The sequence below is a fragment of the Equus asinus genome, chromosome 20 (assembly GCF_041296235.1).
Source record: "Equus asinus isolate D_3611 breed Donkey chromosome 20, EquAss-T2T_v2, whole genome shotgun sequence".
In the NCBI taxonomy this organism is placed as follows: domain Eukaryota; kingdom Metazoa; phylum Chordata; class Mammalia; order Perissodactyla; family Equidae; genus Equus; species Equus asinus.
The window spans coordinates 33,831,511-33,854,252 of record NC_091809.1 but is presented as its reverse complement, the minus strand read 5'-3'; the positions used below and the strand labels follow the sequence as shown (position 1 = coordinate 33,854,252).

General features: G+C 42.5%; 1 protein-coding gene across 2 annotated transcripts in view; it reads right to left on the bottom strand.

Annotated features, from left to right (window-relative positions):
- Positions 1-22,742, bottom strand: part of PRDM10 (PR/SET domain 10) — an 88,562-nt gene that overhangs the window by 1,895 nt on the left and 63,925 nt on the right. For both annotated transcript variants that reach the window (XM_014858514.3, XM_070489917.1), the window contains exons 12-21: positions 20,987-21,334; positions 19,400-19,555; positions 14,780-14,959; positions 13,732-13,842; positions 12,559-12,759; positions 11,743-11,886; positions 11,125-11,295; positions 8,563-8,703; positions 5,376-5,535; positions 1,354-1,457 (exon numbers count right to left, since the gene is read on the bottom strand). In XM_014858514.3, the coding sequence (XP_014714000.1) occupies positions 1,354-1,457; positions 5,376-5,535; positions 8,563-8,703; positions 11,125-11,295; positions 11,743-11,886; positions 12,559-12,759; positions 13,732-13,842; positions 14,780-14,959; positions 19,400-19,555; positions 20,987-21,334 (1,716 nt within the window). The remainder of the gene's footprint in view (positions 1-1,353; positions 1,458-5,375; positions 5,536-8,562; positions 8,704-11,124; positions 11,296-11,742; positions 11,887-12,558; positions 12,760-13,731; positions 13,843-14,779; positions 14,960-19,399; positions 19,556-20,986; positions 21,335-22,742) is intronic.

The following is a 22,742-nucleotide window of genomic DNA, read 5'->3' as shown; positions in this document are numbered from 1 at the left end:
ACCGGCAGCTAGCTATTTCCTTATGTTAACATTTTTAAAGAAAGAATGTGTCAGAAAAAGGATTGGTCAGCTACATAGGCTGAGAAAAAGAGAAGCCACAGAGGAAAACTCAGACAGTAGCCTTTCCAAGCACTGTCCAGAAAGAAGCCATAGCTAAATACCCATGGGATCTATCCAGGGCCACATGTTCTGAGTCCACACTCATCAGGCAACTTTCTGATTATGATGTGGTTTCTCATATGGGTCTTTCTCTAACAGGAGGGGCTGGTTCTCTACCTAGGGTCCATGGACCCCTGGGCAGTCCATAGATAGGTTTCAGAGCATGTACAAACCCCTGAAAATGTACATTAAATTTGTGCGTATATATATTGTGGCAGGGGGACGGGAACCATCATTGGCTATAAGCAGATTCCCAAATGAGTTCCTGGCCAAAAAATAGGGAGAGTTAATGGGTCCAACAGGGAGCAAAAATTCCACTGATCATGCCAAGACTATTCCATTTTACATTAGTTATTGTTTTCATTGACAAAGTGTTACTCTGGATTTATACATCTCTCCTAAGTCTAGTTAATGTGTGTTTGTGTGCCAAGAAACGAGTGAGCTTTTAGTATGCTTTGAAAAATAAAAAATCAAGTTTTTGAGGCCACTAGACTATCCTGCTCCTCTTTGAAGCCTCTTGGGAAACAAGTGATCTTCCCCTGGGAACATCCCACTATCCCTCGCCACTTAAGAGTATTTTTCTTAATTTAAACGTACCCACTTCTAACAACTTAGAGGCAGGCCAGAACAAACCAGTGACGATAAACACAGAGGGGGCAGATGCAATCTACATTGACCTGCCTGACCTAAATATAACAAGATAATTTATGGCAAGGGTTTTCACCCTGGGGTGGGTGAATTGTTTAAAATAGTTTAAAAGAGCTCCATAATAGATTCATTATATTATTTTCTCCCAAACCAGTTAAGGACCAATAGTCATGAAGATTCATATATTTTCCAAGAAGCATATAAAAAGGTGATCAATTACAAATCTATATGTATATGGATCTAGGAGGTTCATTCAGTTATTAATTAAATAGATATTTATTGATCATTTGCTATAGCCCAGCCACCTGTGCAAGGCACTGAGGATAAAGAGACCCAGGAGTTCACTGTCTACTGGGAAAAGATAGACAGTAAACCAATAATTAAGATAAACTGTAATAAGGGTTATAATCTAGCACCACAAAGTGTTATGGGAATACAGAGAAGGTACTTCCAACTCAGATTTGGAGAGTTGAGGAGTAGAAGATAGGGCAGGGAGGGTGGGGCAGTATGGTGAACAGGAAAACGCTCCTGAGCAGCACAGCTTACCGGAGTAACGGCCTTCACTTGACCAGTGGTGACAGGAGTTGCCACACCACTATCTGTAATCACAAACTGACCTGGGGGAAGTGTCATCATTTGAATCTCGGATGCTGAAAAACAGGAAATATTCATAGTCCAGTGGTCTCAGACTTTCATACAAGTTGTAGAAACAAATACCTAACCAGTGATCACATTCCCCACTGAGACATTTTCCATGGATTTGCTTGCTGTGAGAATCTTACGATGATATGACTTTTTGATGCAGTGAAAGCATCTCTGATAAGAATTAATTATATGAGGTTAGTAGAGAGTTACCAAATACTGGAAACAACACATCTCCCTCAAATGTGGCTTCTGAATATTAAAGACAAATATGCAACAATTTTTTAAAACCTTAAGATAAACTACAAAGATTTACATGTTAGCTCAGTATTTTTATCTTTTATATTCAGATGTGAATTAGTAGCACAATGTGTCCACTCCTGCCTAGCAATCACAACTTAAATTTTATTTCACCATCAGTATTATTAAAGCAAATTAAAAACAAAGTTCTCTCTAGCACCCAGTTGATAGTCTCTAAATAATATTTTCTACTAAAAGGGACCAGAGCTTTTTGGGAAAATGGCTGATTCCAGACCTGAGGCAGAAAATATATAAGATGAGCCCAGAACATAGTGTCATACCAGCATGCGAGATGCTATAAAAGATGACAGGGACGTGTGGAAAAGATACAGGCGCCAATTTGAAGACACTCCCATTAGCCAAAGACAGTATAATCTGAGCCTCAAAGAGAATTATAACTGCAATGGTTTGAAACTCGCCAAATGTGTTGAAATTCCTGAGTATATAATGACACTAGGACACACACACCTCTCATGGATCACCTTGAATAATACCAGGAAACAAGTCATTGTTTTGACAAGTGGTAAATAAAGGGGATGAACCAGATATTTAAAGCATTTATCCTGCCATTCCTGCACAAACTGTGCCTCAGAGCAACCTGGTAGTTAAAGTCTTCTAGCTAATTAGTGAATAAAGACTGATAGAGTCAGAATATGACAACTATGCAATCCGTAATGAAAGAGTGGAGCAAAGGAAAAAGAGACACAAGCAAACATTATGTCCCTCCTGATGGGAGTGCACACCACAGCTGTGAGTGTCTGGGGGGCGGGGGGGGGGGGGGGCGGTGAGAACCTGAATCTGATCAAGCCTGTAGATCTAATTGCCAGTCTACAGGAAATAAAAGGGACAGGAAAAAGCATCTTAAATGATAATATAGGGATGCCAACAGCAAAATCAAGACTGTGGGAAATTCTACAGCACAAATGACCCAGTTTCTTCAATACATAAATAGCAACTGAAAAGAGAGAGAGAGAACACATATATTAAAAGAAACTCATGGGCCAGTCCTGGTTGCCTAGTGGTTAAGTTCAGCATGCTCCACTTTGGCAGCCCAGGTTCTGTTCCCAGGCGCAGACCTACACCACTTGCCTGTCAGTGGCCATGCTGTAGTGGCTGCTCATATATAAAAAGAGGAAGATTGGCAGTAGATGTTAGCTCAGGGCAAATCTTCCTCAGGAAAAAAAAAAAAAAAAAAAAGAGGGGTCGGCCTGGTGGCATAGCAGTTAAGTTTGCGCACTCCGCTTCAGCAGCCCGGGGTTTTCCAGTTCAGATCCTGGGCACGGACTTACACACCACCTATCAAGCCATGCTGTGGCAGGTGTCCCACATATAAAATAGAGGAACATGGGCACAAATGTTAGCTCAGGGCCAATCTCCCTCAGCAAAAAGAGGAGGATTGGTGGAGGATGTTAGCTCAGGGCTAATCTTCATTAAAAAAATTTAAATTTAAATTTAAAAAAAAAGAAACTCAAAAAACATAATCAGTTGCAATGTATGGCCTTTATTTGGAACCCAATTTGAACAAACCCATTAAACATTTAGGAGACAATCTCGGAAATATGAACACTGACTGGATATTTGATAGTATTAAAGAATTACTGTCATTTACTTTTTAGGTGTGATAATGGTACTGGAGTTCTGTTTTTAAAAAAATATTCCTTTGGTTTTAGAGATATAAAATATTTACGGATGAAATGCTATGGATTGTTATACAGTTGGAAGGCTGGGAGAGAATGACAGGAGGGTACAGACTAGACGAGACTGGCCTTGAGTCGAAGCTGTTGAAGCTAATAATGGGTATGGGGGTGTTCGTTATACCATTCTATTTTTGTACATTTTAAATTTTTTCCCTAATAAAAAATTTCCATTCTAGAATCTTTCCTCACATTAGAATGCTAGCTCATACTATTATTACCATGGTTATCTGCATCATTCCACATTTCTCTTACAGAATTAAACTTAGTATAAACGTCAGTCTATTTACAGGATTCTACTGGTATTTACCATGAGCAGGAGCCTTTCCCTGACCGGAAACTAGATTCAGCCTCCCCAGGACCACCAATATTTAAGAGAACAGATTGTAAAAATAACTAAATGGTAGAGTTTGAGCCTGATTCCATACCAAATCTACATATATAGCCAAAGATCAATCACAACAGAGACGGACTCAAAAAAAGAAATTAAGGGGCTGTCCCCATGGCACAGTGATTAAGTTCGCATGTTCCACTTCGGCGCCCAGGGTTTGCCGGTTCGGATAGCGGATGTGGACCGAAGCACTGCTTGTCAAGCCATGCTGTGGCAGGCATCCCACATAAAATAGAAGAAGATGGGCATGGATGTTAGCTCAGGGCCAGTCTTCCTCAGCAAAAAGAGGAGGATTGGTGGCAGACGTTAGCTCAGGGCTAATCTTCCTCAAAAAAATAAAATAAAATTTGGGGCCAGCCCCATGGCCGAGTGGTTAAGTTCGTGTGTTCTGCTTTGGCGGCCCAGGGTTTCGCTGGTTCGAATCCTGGGCACAGACATGGCACCACTCATCAGGCCATGCTGAGGTGGCATCCCATATGCCACAACTAGAAGGATCCACAACTAAAAATACACACCTATGTACTCAGGGGCTTTGGGAGAAAAAGGAAAAACAACATCTTTAAAAATAAAAAAATAAAGAAATAAAATAAAGAAATTAATAGTAAGAGAAAGATCAACGCTGGCCTTCCTAACTTCTCAGTCCCTATTCCTCCTAGTTCCTACTATTAGGTCTAACTGTTACCTCTATTCCTATTCCTTCCACCTCTTCAGTCATAAAGGTCTCACACTTTCCAGCTCATACTCAAGGCCGTTGTCCCCACCAAGACTGTTAGCTTTCCTGACCTTCGGCAGCCAGCCTCTGACTGCTTCTGTAGCACTATCTCAGGGTTTTGAAAACAACTACTCATCTCTCTCTCTCTACTGGATAATGTCTTTGAGCCAAAGACTATCTTATTAGGAGAGGCAGCCTACTGGGTTGGTTCAGAGTGTACTCTCTGGAGCCATCCTGCCTGGGTTCCAAGCCTCCCTTTACTCACTCTGTTCCTGGGACAAGTTACTCTATGTCTAAATTGCCTTATCTGTAAAAAGCAAATAACAATTGTGCTTATCTCATGGGGTGTTGTGAGTACTGAAGGTGATATATATGTGGTTTAGAATCATTACTGGCACACAGTAAGAGCTTAATGAAAGTTGGCTAACATTATTATTGTGTGGTATTACTGATATGAATGTCAATATTAATCTTTTGTATACCTAGGGTCTAGCACAGTGATTGATATGTGGGAATTCAATAAATATTGGTAGAAGAGGTGAATTATTACCATCAACATATCTTACGTCCATCTATTCTACTATTTAAACCACCTGCTTACACTTCCTCCAGCGATATTCCTAATGTCTCTGAAACGGGTGGCTCTGTAAGATGAACACACTGCCTTGAATTTTGTCATGAAACTCTTTCAATACATGTACTACAGAGTGTACAAAATGGCCAGTGATAATTTAGTCCAGAAAATCTATTATAAAGCTGATGAAATTATGACCCATGGCTGCAGATTCCCCACCCATGACCTGTAACATTATCCCCATTTCTTACTTACAATAGCCACGGAAGGAATTCCAAGCATTGGGTAGGTATGTGTGTTGTACAGAGGAGCTCTGCGGCTGCTGCTGGAGGGTCTGACCTTGTGCAGAAGACCCGCCTGGTATGTGGGAGGGGCTGAGCCCCTGCTGCGACTGCTGGGAAGAGGGGCTCAGAGGCTGCACGGCAACCAAGAGAAAGCGAAAAAAAGAAGAGGAAATTACAAATTTCCGACATAATTAAGGCTCACAAATAACTGAAGAAAACAAATCAGGCTAATATGAATTATGATACTCACAGTATTGTTGCTAAAATAATATTGTAAACAAGAATAGAATTAATAAGAAGCAATCAAAACAATTAAGTCCTAATTAGTTTTCAAAGGATTATCTACAAGAGTATCCAAAAACTTAATTTCAATAAGCTTGTTAGAAAGATAAATGAATGAAAGTATAATTGCCTACATTATAAAAGGTTAAAAGAATTGAGAAGCTAAATAACGTGCCTATGTCACAAAGCTAATCTGTAACACAAACTGAAGCGGGAACCAGCAGTGATGGCTTCGCTTGAGGTGCACTGGATAACCCCAGCCGCTGGGCGGAGAAAACCCAGGTGAATGCGCAGACAGCCCGCACACAACTCATTCCCATCTCTGGATAAAGCCCAAGCTGCAGAGTGCCACCCAAGTGCTCCACACTACACTCCAAACTACCTTCCCAACTTTTTCCCAAATATCACTTCCTGTTCCTAACCTAATAGTTTTCCATGCACATACCATAATTTCCCATCTCTGTGTCTTTACTCACAAGGAGAGCATATTCAGATCATAATGCCTTCCCCAGCTACCCTCTCAAAATCATATCCCTCCTTCAAGACCTAATTCAAACACCAATTCCACAAAAACATCCTTGTTTCCCTGCTAACCATAACCCTTCCCTCTTCTGAATGCCTGTACCTTATCTATATACCCACACACCGTCAGACTCCTGCAGGCGTCTTGGTCAGCCCTTCTCTAGCTGTGCCCCTACTCATATGAGGCAAATGGATGTGCCCACCTGGAATGTGCGTCCCCTTCTAGGCCACACTCTGGGGACCACAGCCCTCCCATTCCCTATGGAAATGGCCTTGTACCCTTTCCTGGGTCGGTCCTCTTGCAGGGGTCCTATCTTCTACAGATGGGCTCCTCTAAAGGGATTTGGGCACCTGGGACTAAGGGGGTGGCTAAGGGATCACCATTCACAGGAGTGTGGATGAAGCTGAGACATGCGGGTCAGGGTGTCCACGTGGATACACACAAGGCCCCGCAGGGTGCAGGATAGAGCCTAGGGGAGAAGATAGGGGAAGCAGTCTTGAGGAAGCCTGTCCCTGTGCCTCCACATTCTGAGAAAGAACTCTGAGGAGTCCCTCCTGGCCCTCCAGCCTCAGGTTCCTTTGACAAACTTAAAAGTGTGATGCTGGGCTGGCCCGGTGGTGTAGTGGTTAAGTTCGGCGTGCTCCACTTAGCAGCCCGGGTTCGCGGGTTCAGATCTTGGGTGTAGACCTACACCACTCATCAAAGCATGCTGTGGCAGCATCCCACATGCAAAAAAGTAGAGGAAGATGGGCACAGGTGTTAGCTCAGGGCCAATCTTCCTCACCGCCCCCCAAAAAAATAGGGCCGGCTCAGTGGCACAGTGGTTAAGTTTGTGCACTTCGGTGGCCTAGGGTTCACCAGTTCAGATCCCAGGTGCAGAGCTATGCACCACTTGTCAAGCCATGCTATGGCAGGTGTCCCACATATAAAGGTGAGGAAGATGGACACAGATGTTAGCTCAGAGCCATCTTCCTCAGCAAAAAGAGGAGGATTGGCAGGGGATGTTAGCTCAGGGTTAATCTTCCAAAAACAAAAAAATTGTGATGCTAGTGGGGGTGGGAAACTTGGGCCCCCTCATGGATAAAAACTGCCTGTCTTGGTCTGGGAGAAGTAATGAGAAACCTCACAGCCATGGCAGATGGCAGGCAGCAGAGCCTCTCACCCCAAACCCCACCAAAAACCTCCAATAAACAGGAAGGTAGAGAAAGTGCATGTTTACCCTATGGATTTCTACAGCAATTGGAAGGGCTCAGAGACAGCCAAGGAGGGAGAAATCCTTTCTCTCGGCTTCTTTTCGCCCCAGTCTGGTGGCTGTCAGTGCTATCCATGGTGTTTGGCAAAAAATGCAATTAATTTTGAATTGGCACTATCCATATTCTTTAGCATCAATTGCTACTTTACATATATCTTTCAATTTTGTCATTACAAAAGTATGTGCCAAGTAGGAAGATAAAACATTTTATTCAACAGTTTGTTAGCTCGATTAGAAACTTTCAACTACTCAGACTTATGGCATGCAGACCTTGATTTGTACGCTTGTCCTGGAACCTCTGAATATCAGAGGTGGGCCTACATGCATCTTTCATGGTAGAGATGCCTTCACTTCATATCCTATTTACTTGAACACGTGTCACCTCCCTACTACACTCCAAGCTCCTTGAGGGCAAGACCTAGAAAAGTTTCACGCGAAGGGTAAAACTTTAATAGTTTTTTTGAATGGATATAGCTATGCTATCTCAATAATAGACTCGATCATACAAACACAGTAGTACTCCACAAAGTCACTGTTCTAAAATTATAGAACCAGGGGCCGGCCCCGTGGCCGAGTGGTTAAGTTCATGCGCTCTGCTTTGGTAGCCCAGGGTTTTGCCGGCTCGAATCCTGGGCACAGACATGGCACCGCTCGTCAAGCCATGCTGAAGCGGCATCCCATATGCCACAACTAGAAGGACCCACAACTAAAAATACCTATGTACCGGGAGGCTTTGGGAGAAAAAGGAAAAATAAAATCTTAAAAAAAATAAAATAAAATAAAATTATAGAAACAAGTTAGTAACTGCATACTATCACACAGCCATTTAGAATAGGAAGCAAAGGCCAGCGTTGTCTCTAGGAATCATCTCACAGGGCTCCATTTAGACAGAGAAGCTAATCCCTTGATGTAAGTATGTCCATAACACAAATATAACAATTGGAGGCGAAGGTAAGACTCTGTAATTAAGGCCCAAAAATAACAGTATAATTTCAATAGTCAAGGAGACTAGGTCTGAAGACAATGTCTCTTCACTCTTATTAATCTCCGGGCTCCCTGAGACCATAGTAACCTCTGTGAATAGTGAATGGTGACGTGTACCTGGGATGACGATGGCGCTGAGGCCGTGGGCTCAGTGACCTGGATGTGCTGCACCTGGATGGCATGCTGGGTATAGGTCTGAGGATCATGGAGCTGGCCAACATCCACAGTGGACTGCTGAGACTGGTGAGGGGAAGTGGCCTGAGGGATAAGAAAACCAAATGCATACTGACTGAGGTTATGAGAAATATTTCCAGAGAAAAAGTTCAGCCAAAACAATATTCTAACAGAAATATAACAATAGATGAAACTTCAGATCCAATGCTTCACCCCCCAGAGAGCCCATACCTAAGCCAAACTAGCACAAATTAGAGAAAAAGGTAGTTTTAAAAATTATGCTGATAGGGAAATGCAAATCAAGATCGCAATGAGATATCACCCCACACCTGTTAGGATGGCTTTTATCAAAAAGACAATAGATAAAAAATGTTGATGAGGATGTGGAGGAAAGGGAACCCTTATACACTCTTGGTAGGAATGTAAATTGATACAGCCATACGGAAAACAGTATGGCGGTTCCTCAAAAAATTAAAAATTAAACTACCACATGATCCAGCAATCCCACTCCTGGGTGTATTTCCAAAGGAATTGAAATCAGTATCTCGAACAGCTATCTGCACCTCCATGTTCACGGCAGCAGTATTCACAATAGCCAAGATATGGAAACCTAAGTGCCCATCAATGGATGAATGGATAGAGAATATGTGGCATATACACAATGGAATATTATTCAGCCATGAGAAAGAAAGAAATCTTGCCATTTGTGACAACATGGATGGACCTTGAGGGCATTAAGCTGAGATAAGTCAGACAGAGAAAGACAAATACTGTATGATATCACTTATATGTGGAATCTAAAAAAAGCTTAACTTGTAAAACCAGAGAGTAGAAGGTAGTTACCCGGGCATGAGGGGTGGGGGAATGAGGGAGCTGTTGTTAAGGGTACAAACTTACAAGTACTAGATGAGTAAGTTCTGGGGATCTAATGCACAGCATAGTGATTGTAGTCAACAATACTGTATTATAAACTTCAGAGTTGCGAAGAGACTAAATTTTTTGTTGTTTTGTTGGTGGTGGTGTTGACATATTAGTTTCAGGTGTATAACCTAATAATTCAATATTTGTATACATTGCGAAATGATCACCACAGTAAGTCTAATTAACATCCATCACCATACATAGTTACAAATTTTTTTCTTGTGATGAGGACTTTTAAAGATCCTAAGAGACAAAAATCTTAATTGTTCTTAACACAAAAAAAGAAATGATAAATATGTGACATGATAAAGGTGTTAGCTAACCCTACAGTAATATAAATGTATCAAACCAACACATTTGTACATCTTAAACCTACATAATGTTATATGGCAATTATATCTCAATAAAAAAATTACGTGATCACTGCCCAATGTCATTAGATATTAATAATAATAATAACCACTAACTAAACATTTAGGAACGTTCCAGGCAAAAGAAGAAAAATTATCCTTCTAAACATGAGTCACTAATGCTATTAAATTCTGGAAGAGAAGGAAATAGAGGGAATATAGCTCCTGGTAACACGCTGAAGGAGAAGCTCTCAGGGATCAAAACTCTTCATCCCTTAAAATTCAGTGAAATTTAATGACATAACCGTTATCAATTAAAAGAGATCAAAGAAGAGAATTTGCTTTTAGCTTGTCACTATTAACCCACTAGAACAGTGATTCCTAAGCTGTTATGTATCACAGACATCTTGAAAATATGGCTCAAGTACAGACCCTTTTACCAGAAGGATGTACGTATGCATCACATTTTACAGGGAACTCCAGGGATTCATAGGTTCTTCCAAAGCCTAAAATTAAGAACCTTCCCATAGGAAAACCAAAATAAAGAGTCAATAACAGTGGCAACTTCCAACTTCCTGCTTTCGTATTAGTTTTAAATTTTCAGAGACCAAATTATTTCAGAACAACAAGTTTGTTCACTTGTGCCTTGAGTACACTTCCTCAGCATAATTAAATGAAACAATAGTTCCGGGAGGAGTCATTCTTTTAGCTCCCTAATCAGTAGGAATGAGCTACTAATCACCTGGTAGAAGGAAGATAGTCATACCTTTATACTAATAAGGTACTCACTGATATTCAGAGATCGAATCAAAATTATTCCCTACAACCTCCCACTGACAGAAGTCATTGGACGCCCAGGTAGGGACTTATCAAACTGGCTCCTCACCAAGTAGTCAACCTGGGTGCTCAAGGAGAAGGATTCAGAAGAGGCTGGAGGAAGTTCACGCCAACAGTGTCCTGCAATAGCAGAGGAGCACAGTATATGCTGGAGCCTAAAATCTCTTGACTACTACTGACAGAAATCGCTTACACTGCTAAATCCAGACCCTCGACAGCCTGGGGGTGGGGGGAAGTTTGACGAATGCCTTAGACTCAGAACTTACATGCAGGAGCACATTATATAGGGTCCAGCTCCAGCACTGAGCACTGGGTGCTCTGATGGCCCCAGCTGCCATACTGGCCAGTGGCAATACAGCATTCAGGAAGGTCAAGAGAAACAAACGCAATACGGTACCGGAGCCACCTGCACCACTTGCAGCTGTATATGCTGAGGCTGCTGAAGACCAGATGTGGACTGCGACACAGGGATATACTGAATTCTCTGGTAGTCCCCTTGTGGCGTTCGGTAATCTGTTGTCAAGGTCTGGGACAGTTCTGTCATGGCTTGGGTTAGTAGGTCTGTTGTCTAGAAAAATCACAAAAAACACATTAGTTGGTACCACTACTGCCTGCAGCTATTTCAGTGCTCTTAAATCCTACAAAAATTTAATTTATCTCACTGGTGGATCATGGAGCTACAAATTAGATAGAAAAAATCCAAAGTTGAGAAGATGTTAGAAGATTACCTATATCTCCATCGATATCTGTCTGTCTGTGTCAGGCCCAGCGGAGTTACCCTAGAGGTTCTGACGATCTCATAGCGAATGAGCAGCACTGAAAATTTCTTGCTACCCTTTTACAGAGAGCTTTGGAAAACACTGACTAGGAGACCCAATCAGAAGCATAATGCCTTGTATAGAAAACTGAAGGATAATGGGCTACATTCACCGCCAACAAAATGACAAGACAGACGTGGCGTTGACACTGAAGGCTCCTGAAGGAGATGAGATGCTCTTACCAGTCTCACACTTACCACCACAGTCTCTCCAGTAGCACTATCTGTAGTTAAAACAGCTGGTGTAGCACTGATCACCGCTGTTGTCAGTGGTGTATGCAGGGTGTTAGGGAGCTGGGCATACTCTGGATGCTTCTTTCGAATGTGTTGTACCATCTTGGTCTGAAAAATTATGGCAAAACCAGGAATAATTACTAGAATTAGTTATTTTCAATCTTTCTCAAATGTAAAAACCCTCTCTTTTATGTTATGCCTTAAAGAAAAAAATCAGAGCTACACTGACTCTGTGCCCACCCTTCCTAAAGCAGCACGATGCTATAAAAAGGAAAAAAGAAGAGGCTGAAAAGAATGTAAAGACTTATGTGAGCCCACGCCATCAGGCAAGTTCAGAACACCTCCCAGCATCCCCTAACCCACCGCACCTGCAGCAAGCAATCACAGGGACCTCCCTACAACAAGACCCCTTCTCAAGAACCATCGTTGCACTTCCTGTAGTACTTTCGTACGCCTGTGCTCATAGACTGTGAGCACAGAATATTCAGACGTGAGACCCTCAGCAGGCCAAGGAAACAGGAAACCAGTGGAGTGCTCAGGCTATCAGATGGCGCTAATTCTGGGGAAAGTCACTCTATTCTCCTCCCATTCTGTCTGTGCTTCCGGTCCCTGTTCTCAGGAAACAGCTCCTTAGCCACCTGCACTAAGAACACACCTCCATTAGTTCCCCCATCAATTCAGAAGAAGCCATCAGAGCGTCTGGATGAGACGCCATCTTCTCTTATGAGGTTCCTGAAATGGCGGTCCTGAGTGAGATTAGCTCAGAAGCCTTTCCCATACCTTGCTGCTGTACTGTTTGGAGCAGTGAGGGCAGCAGACGGGAGGGGTAGCTATGGTGCCCGTGAGCTGGGTGTGGGTGCTCAGCATGGGGTCTGGCTCTCCGGGGCCGGCAGGACGAAGTTTCCGAATGCTTGGTGGGAGCTCAGCCCCCGGATGGTTCTTCAGAATATGAGCTTTCCGCTTGCTGGCACTTTTATAAACCTGCAAATTCAAATGCTTTGCCATGAAAGCAGTACACAGTTCCACTTTCTTACTTAAAGCAAACTATCAACAATTTCATTACAAGAAAATGAGAAAAAGTATTCATGTAGGCAAAAATAAAATATATTAACAGATATATTGAAGAATAAGGATAACATAAATTAGAATAAAATAATAATATAATATAGATACGCTAGGCATCTTCCTTGAATTTATATATCTAAGATAGTAATTGTAAAAATACCCTTTACCCTACAGTTTAAACGGTGGATATACAGTCATAGAAAGAGAACTATTTCCAAGGTCAGTTCACCCTTTAGTCTATCTGTGAAAGCTCTCATGACATATGTCCTTGACTACTAGATGCCAAAGAGTCTTCCAAAATGGCAAATCTAATAGCAACTAGTGCCTGTAGTGGTGAATCTATGCTTAAAAAATATTTCTTACTTTTAAGCTGACACAGCTACATTGTAAAAGGAAACAATATTACAGTGAAATAATAAATGTGTATTTCCTTTCTGTCTTTTTTCTAACTGCCCCAAAATAAAGAATGGAATAGTACAAATAGAGTACTCCACCACAAAACTTTTTCACATCCTCCTCAACCTTCTAGAAACCCAAAATCTACCAAATATTTTACAAGTAGGATGATAAACACTCTCATTTCAGAGCTTAGGAATTTAAAATGAATTCATATACTAAGCTCTTGGTAACAGCCTCTTCTTTTGTAACAAAAATCACAGAGAGAAGGAACAACAAGAAAAACAAAGCCAGCTAATTCTTAAGAAAAAAATTTTGGCTTAAAATGAGGCTGCACTTCTAGCGCTTTCTTGTCTGAATGGAAAACTACTGAGAGACAAGGAGCCATCTGTTAAGAGGAACTGCAGGATCCTAATATATATTTATCCACGCAGACAAACTGGCTCCGAGCTGGGCTCCCACGGAGCGCGCAGAGCGAGGAGCCTCCCTTACCTTATCGCAGTACTGACAGAAGTAATCGCGGTTGGGTTTGATGATGGGCAGAGTCAGCTCTGGCACCTCCTCTATCTTCATGTCTGGGTGCCTCTTTGATAAGTGATTTACCTAAAGGGAAAAAATAAAATGAGGACGAGACCCCCATCACCAACAAATGCCTCTAATATTGACTGTGAGAAGCGGAACTTCTCTGAAGCAATGCCCCAAACAATAAGGCATCTGGCCAGAACCAGCGTTACCAGACCCAGCTGAACTGAAGCATTAACAGTCACTGTCAACGGGAGTTAACAGTAATTCAGCCAACTGCTGAAGGTGAATCGGGTCACCGTGGATCCCATTCACAGTCTTCCGCTGAAAGAACTGCTGCTGGGAAGAGGAAAAGTACACTATCGTGAATTTCTTTGGTGAATCCTCCTGATGTAAACCTGCCTTTCGTCATTTGGTGCCCTGGCCTCACAGAGGACAGTGAATGAGATACAAACAAAGATTCTGAATTTTAAATAATTCTCTATGACTCTAGCTCCTGGCAGAAATACATTCTGCAAAAACTGTAACAAGGTCAAAACGAATTGAGAGCAGTGAACTGGCCATCCGGTGTTGCAGCTCACCGGGGCACAGGCGACCCGCCCTCGTGGAAAGTTCCCCTCCACTGCCACTTCATGTATGAAAAAGGGAGGCATTCAAGAGAACAATGAGGAGAAGGCAAAAGACCCCACCAGAAAGTACTGCGTTCCTGAATAAGAACACAAAAGAGAAGAGGGAAATAAAACATGATAAGAGCGGACGTTGAGAAGGGTAAAGCAAAACAAAAGCAGTAGTGAAAGTGACAGAGAAAGACCTCTTCCAAGAGGTCACCAGAGAAGGAGGGCAAAGGGAACCTGGAAAGGAGAGAATCCCAAATTGGGAATTGTTTGCCTCCGTTTTATCCCCTAGCCATTGACAAAACCTATTGACCAGTTTAGTACAGAAAACAGCACAAAGCGGTGGCCATGAAGAGAGACGGGTGGGTCTGGAAGAAGGCAGAAGCGGAGCCGCTCGCACTGACCAGCATGCCTCGCCTGCGGAAGCCCATCATGCACAGGCGGCACTTGAAGGTGAAGCTGTCGTAGTCCGTGGACGTGATGCGAGGCTTGAACGTCTTGGAGCGGCTGATGCGGTCGGCTTTCTTGGCCTCCCTCTCAGGATTATGCATCCTTTGCATATGTTCCCGGAGTTTGTCTTTTCGCTATTTAGAGAGAATTTTTGAAAAGGGAGGGGGGTGAGGAGTAGGGGTAGAAAAATTTTAATTGAAGGGATAAAAAAGAAATCAATACAAGTTGGCAGTAACACACCTGCCACGACACATCCGGTTGCTAGAGTGCTGGGACACACAAAGGCACGGCAGAAGTCAGGGGATCACTCTGTCCACTAGCACAAAGGGCCTCCCGGCGAGCCCTGCTTTAGAGCGGCCATTCAATTTGCAAGTTACAGACTGATTTTTGAGAAGAAAAAGCTTACTTTTATGTAGAGGAGATCAAAGGTACATGGAATAGTTTGGTATTAATACAAGACAAATCAATAATGAATGATAGGTAATACTGGCTTCACAAAGCCATGTGTAATACTCAATTCCCACACATTTTCACAAACATAATGATCTTCCTCTAAATCCCAAATGAATTTAAGTACCTCTCCTCTGATGGACTTAGAAGTTCACGTAAACAATTACACTGTCCACTGGATGGAGCGTATGGTCTAGGCCACAGCTCTTAGTTTGATGATCAAAACTAGTGATACATGTTGCCGTGAATCCATAGAGAGAAAATGAGGCAGAGCCCATCCTGAATAAAACCAAACGCAGAAACTCCCAGCTCCCTTATCCAGGGAGGCTCTGCTCTTGGACATAGGATTAAACTGTTTCTGGTCTTATAAAGACTTTGAACCTTTCTACCAGACCAGTCCTTCCCATCTTTTCATACAGGGACTTTTTTTTAACCCCTTAATTTTTCAGCACACTTATTTAAGACTATTTCTTGAGTGCCTACCTAGTATCAGAACCATCCTAAGTTTAGAGTTCCAATGCCAGGCCCCCCCACCCAACTCCCTCTTCTGCGACAGTGGTTATGACCCAACTGTTTTTCCTTCCTACCCCCACCCACCCTTATTCCTGGAAAGCCCAGGAGAGAATTTCATAAGTTCCTACTCTGCAGTAAAATTTGGACTACAAACACTGCCCTATGTGGCATAGTGGTTGAGTGTGTGGCTCCGCTTGGGCAGCTCAGGGTTCACAGGTTCACATCCCAGGCACAGACCTAGCACTGCCCATCAAGCCATGCTGTGGCAGCCTCCCACATAAAATAGAGGAAGATTGGCACAGATGTTAGCTCAGGACCAATCTTCCTCAAAAAAAAAAAAACCTGCCCAAAATGACAGTATTTGTCTTTAGTCCAGATACAGTGATAAAGTTCTCCACCTCAGACCTCTGTTGCATTTGTACTTTTTTCTAAGCATCAGTATTCCTAATTTCCTCCCACCTATTCCCTTTAAACAGACCAATTTATTTAACTGAATCGTTACATAAATCCCAAAGTCTCATACTGACACTGCAGCATGCAGTGCACGCAGTGACAGACTCGTCTGTTGAATGCCAAACCTCCACAAGGCCTCTCCATCCTAACATCTCCAAACCAAATTCCTTATCCCCCCGCTCTCTCTCCTCTTGCCTAAGTCTTGCTCCAGTATCAGTAGTGTTCCCAAATATCTAGCCTGTGAGCCGCAAACCTCAGGTCCTCGCGCCCACCCCTCACCCTTTCATCCACACTCAAGGTCCTATCGGCTCTCCCTCGGACGCTTGCCTTGCACACGTGCCCTCTTCTCCACGCCCACTGCCTGTGCCTCCGTTTCAGCCCAGCTCTAAACACCCAGGAGTCACTTCACCAGAAGTCTAATTATTGAGCCTAACAAGCTGGCTGAACCTACTTCTCTGGCTTCACCTCACCACTGGCCTCTCACCGTGCCCTCCATTCTCCCCTCTCACCATCTCCTAAATATGGAATCACCTTAGTCTCTGCCACTCCCTCTGCTTGGGACATCTTTAGCCCTCCCTCATTCCTCATCCTCTCCCTTTCTCTAGCAGCTCTCTCTTCCCCACCCCTTAGTGAATTCACAAGTGTCACTTCATCTGTGAAGTCTCCACAAACCCTTAATCGGAGGTAATTCTTCTCATGGCATTTTACTCTTTTCTCTACAGTGGTAGCAATAAAACTCACTTACTGCACATGTCTGATTTTCCCATTAAATTGTGAGCTCCTTAAAGTCAGAAGGCCCCACCTTGTCTTTACATATGCTGCCCTCAGTTAGCAGGACACTTACAATTGAGTATAATAAGCACTATGACAGGGTCACAGGTGAAAGGTCCTATGGGAACACATAGGAGAAGCACGTAACCCAGTGTGGGGGATCAAGAAATGCCCCCAAACGAAATGACATGAGCCAGGTGGAATGATGAGAGAGTCTGAAAGTCTATTTCAGGAGGGGGGTGGGAAGGAGAGCCAGTGCGAAGGCCCAGGACAGACCATACACACACTTAAGTAAACCCAGGCCATTCAGTACAGCCAGAGCACAAGGCGGAAGCAGGACTGGGGAGGTCGCTGGGGGCCAGGTCCTGTTGTGTCTTTTAAGTGATAAGCACTTTGGGATCTGTCTATGTGAAGAGCCATTGAAGGGTTTTTCAGAAGGGACACCACATCAGATTTGTCCTCTAGACGTTATTCTTCTGGTTATAATCTGAAAAATGGATTCAGAGTGTGTGGTGGTTTTGTCCTGTGTCAGCTCGGCTAAGGAGAACTACATTTACACAGACGCCCTGCCCAGTGTGGTTCCAAGTCAGAGTCGCCGACAGAGAGATTCGCACAGATTGGAAGGGAGAAACGAGGCAGCAGCCGCGACGCTCTGCGGGTCGGATGCAGGGGCCAGTGCACCCCTGCTTATCCTATCCTCATGGTCTTCCTGACTGCCGGCCTGCTGGCCAACTCCGCGTGCACCACACATGCAGCCACACAGTCTCCCATAGAAAGCGCCAGTTCTCCCTCAGCAGCCCACCCTGCAGCGGGAGGGGCCTGGGCTCCCAGACTTCCGGGTAAGTTCTCATTCGTCCATCCCAGCCAGGGCTTCAGAGGGTGCAGTAGTGACCTTTCTCTGATCCTCCCACTTCTCCTTTCAGACCTCACTTTTCCATCTCCTCCTGTAACTAAGTTCTTACTCCTATAAGAAAATCCCGTAATGCTCATAGTGGGTATGCTTCCCTGATTGAACCCTGTCTAAAATACTGGGTGAAAGTAAAGGAGAAAATGGAAGCAGAAAGGTGTTTTTTATATGCCTAGGTGCTAAAATGATATCTGGCACAAAACAGGCAATCAAAATGCTGAATAGGTAGGGTAGATGGCCAACCAGTTCACATCGCAAGAGATCTTTTTACACATATTGGGGTTTTTTTAAATTAAGAAACAGAAAAACACCTAGACCCATTTATACTTTCCACATCAGAGTTCTCTACAGAGTTCTCAATCACGTTCTTATATATAGAAAGCCATCAAGAGTCTATTCCATAAGAGACACACCACAAAACTTAAGCTTGGAAAACTACTTTCTATTTCTCTTTAATGCCTCCATATTCTATATAAATACAACCTTTTACAATTAGTTTCCCCCCAAATCCATTTCTGACTGTTTTCCAGTTTCTAGGACAGAATGACCTAAAATCATACTCAGCAGAGTATCTCTCCGTGACATCTTCGCAGAACCATTTGACTTCCCAACGAAACACATTTTATTGTTTTCACATTTACTTGTTTGAGTCTTATCTCTGAGTCTCTCATGGGTTTTTCTTTTGCTTCTTCTAAATTCCAGGCAGATTACTAATACTTATTATTTTTTATTTTAATCCTCAAAGTCATTAAAATTCCCCAAAGTAGTCCAAGCCCTCCTAACATTCTGCAGATTTCCCACCTCGATTAGATGGCAGTCCTGCTGCCCTCGGGGCTTACACTTAGTAAGTGCTCAATAAAAATCTCTTGATTTGAGGGGGCCAGCCCAGTGGTGTAGTGGTTAAGATCGCACATTCTGCTTTGGCGGCCCAGGGTTCACAGGTTCAGATCCCAGGCACAGACCTGTACCACTTGTCACCCATGCTGTGGTGGTGACCCACATACAAAATAGAGGAAGACTGGCACAGACGTTAGCTCAGGGACAGTCTTTCTCAAGCAAAAAAAAAAAGAGGAAGGTTGGCAACAGATGTTAGCTCAGGGTGAATCTTCCTCAGCAAAAAAAACCACAAAAAACTCTTGACTTGATAAGTAAATGTATTGTTCTCTTAGGAATTCCTCAATAGCAATTTACTTCTACTCATTTTACATTTGGGTTCCTTTAGAAGATGCATTATTACTCTGTTTGGGGATCTGAATTAATTATTTTGGGAAATTAAGGTGAGTTTTTTCCTTAACTTTATTGTAATTACTAAATCAAACCTGAGGCACAAAACGCATCTCAAGTCCAGTTCTTCGTAGGCAGGTGATAAACGGATGGAACAAACAGGCACTTGTCCTTAGCCTGACATCATTTCAGCGGCCACGAGGACAACCGTGCAGCGGCCACGAGGACAACCGTGGGCTGCTCCCTGGTTACATACCTTAAACTGCTTCCCACACGTGGAACACAGGAAGTCTTTGCGGTCTGAGTGTCGGAGCATGTGGAGTCGCAGTTTGTCAGGACGACAGAAGGCCTTGTCGCACTCTGTGCACTGGTAGATCTTCTCCGAGTGGAAGCTTCGCACGTGTTTTTTCACCTGGCAGGGAAGACAGGAAAAGTCAGGGGACTCAGGCTGCAAAGGAAATGACAAGAGGCAGTTCGTCACCACCAGAGGGAGCCAAATGCATTCCCACAGCTTTTCTTCCACCTGGTGGTGCAATCAACCAGATGTGACTGAAACTTGGCCTCACCGACAATGCTACCCCAGTCACAAAGGAACAGAACAAGCAGCCAGAGGCCTCACAGGTCTCAGCCACCCCTAGGACCTGAACGGGAGAAAGACCAGGGCTAGCTCCCTCAAAGCCCTGATCACATGGAACCCATTTTTCTTTAAGATTAAAAGCAGAGTCCCTTTGGATTTAAATGAATTTTGCTAAAAGTTATCTATAGGAAGACAAAAAATAATTCTTTCTCACTTTTTCCTGCTCCCAACATATATAGAAGCAATTTAGGCCCTTTTAGTAATTAGTCCTTTTATATCTGAAGAATTAAAGACATGAATTAGATGATATAAAACCCATTACCCACTTATGAGAACACCACCAGTGTCATTTCCCCTTAATTGGGACCTTTTCCCTGTACTTTTAAATAACTTAAATAAAGGAACACGGCCTCTGAACTCTCCCAGCCATAAACATCCAATGAAGAAGAGCTACGGGTGGGAGCTGAGGAGTGAGTCACATCAAACTAGTCCTATAGGACATTTTGCTGCATTATTTTTGGAGTCTCTTTTGCCACTAGAATCTGCCTTAAAGCAACTTTTCTAATTATTTGTGTGAAGTGAGAAAATTACCAACACTCCCAACACTAGCAGAACTATGATTAAACCCTAGTCTCCTTTTGCTTTGGCAATTTAAAAAAAAGAGAGGATATTTTGACTAGATATTTAGATTTAATTATTCATCGACTAGCATATAATAATATCATCACTTGAAGTCCAAATGAAATCATGAATATTCTGGAATTTATCCTCACCCATTTTGCTCCAGAATATAGTACAGGAGAGGAGGTCAGTGCTTGATATAAAAGTATATTACATGCCAACTTTCTCTTTGTTTTCTTCCAAAATGTATAACCTTAGTAAAGCAAGTCAGGTAACCGTAGTGAGAGGAAATGTTTCCAGGCCAGCAAATGGGAACACATCTCCTACAGGCTCTATATATTTTATGAGTAGTGGGTTTTGGCAAGGACTAAGAAAGACTTTTTTAAAATTATAACCAGATCTAGGTGTTTACTACTTGTAATAGAATTTAAATGTTTAAATGCCGATGTCTGATTTGGACAATTAAGGGTCATAATAACCTTTTGTTTATCAAAAGTAGTTTGACTAAAAAAATATCATTCTCAACTGTAAAGTTGTTTCAAAGAAGGGATGAAAATGCAGGTGATAGGCAGTCTTGATTTTCAAAAAGTTGAAATTTCTTTTACCAAAAGGAGAGATACGAGAATCTCAGTGGTAGACACTTACCTGGATAAAATCTGGGAACCGTTTCTTACAAGTTGGGCAGGTGAAGTAGCCATCATTGATATGAATGGCCACATGATCTTTCAACAAATCAAGGCGGTCAAAGGATTCTGGGCAAAAAATGCAAGAGTAAGTCTTCTGGTCCGAATGGAGCTTCATGTGGCTCTCTAAGGACGCACTGCTGATGAAGCCCTTGTTACAGAGGTCACAGGTCAACGGGCAGTTCCCCTCCCGCCCGTGGAAGCGCACATGTTGGTCCAGCTTGTCCTTTTCACGGAAGGCCTTCCCACACTGCAAACATTTAAAAGGCCGGAAGGACTTCCGAATAAACAGATGCTGAAGAGCTGCATTCTGAAAGACACACACAAATACGATAGTTTAGTTAGGAAATTAAACGTGCAAGCGCTCACAAATTAGAGAAAGAGGATGACCTCTGCAATCACAGACTTTCCAAAGAAATTAAACTCTAGGACACAGCTGAAGGGAGGTTTCTCTGGTGAACATATTAAAAATAAGCCATCCCAAAGAAAGTCATGTTGAAAAGACAAACTTTTTCATGTTTCGTTTTATGTCTATGTATGTGTGTTTTCTTTCGAAAGGATTCAAGTCACATTCAAAAAGTATTCCCAGTAGAGGATTTGCAGAATAAAACAAAGACCAGAGTGGAGTAACATCAAAACTGAAGGTCTGGAAGGAATGACTTGGGATGAGTCAAACATGCATGAAGGAGGTTGGAGCAAGTCAGCAGACGTTATTTCTTGAAGTCCTTGAGAAAAAGAATTAAGCTTGATTAAACTGTTTAGCCAAAAAAAAGGTAATAAAAAGAAGTGAAGGGTAGAACTTCTCAGGGGCTGGGGCAATGGATATGCGGTTTCTTTGAGGGTGACGAAAGTGTTCTGAAATTAGATAGTGGTGATGGTTGCAGAACTTTGAGAATATTCTAAAACCACTATAAAATGGTGAATTTTATGGTATGTGAATTATATCTCAATTTAATAAAAATAACTGCAAACGAAGGACATGAATTTATGTGAATGTGTTTGTTCATGAGACAAGACGTATGAGCACACATCATACACGGAACGTGCGTTTAATCACGTCCTACTTAGGGAATGCAGACAACAAGGTCTCAGTGCAACTAGTTAGTTCCATTGGTTAGAATGCCATGCTAACAAGGTTAAGTTTATTGCTCTGTTCCCTGTCTAGACCAGTCAATTATGCTCTTTTTTATTTTCAGTCACAGACTGCACTTCTAATGCTGATTAACCGTCTTGTAAATTCATGCAATTGTTACAGGGAATTCAAGTGAGAGAATATCGATACTCAGTGCAAACTCATCACGACTACTGGAAACACAACTCGTGCTCTACAGAGAGCAGACCGATACAACCATCTTTCAGGCAGAGAATACCAGAATCAATATTTTAGTTATGCTGTAATGAAGACTCATTCATAAGTTCATCAAAACACCAGGGGGAAAGCTCTAGATAGCTACTAGGGGGGGAAATCCCTCAAAAAAATATATCTGTGAATGGGTACGTTTATGTAACTATAAGAGAAAAGGAACTGAAGGATTAATGGACATCTTAAGGCATTATTTGTGCAATGAAAAAAGTACAGTGAATAATGCTTAAACTCAATTTCAAATTACTTACAAGCAGCAACTTCTAAACTAAATTTAATGTGAAATAATCATCTGGGGGAAGCAAAATAGTTATTTTTGATTTAGTGAAAATTCTGAACATAGTTACTATGCGAC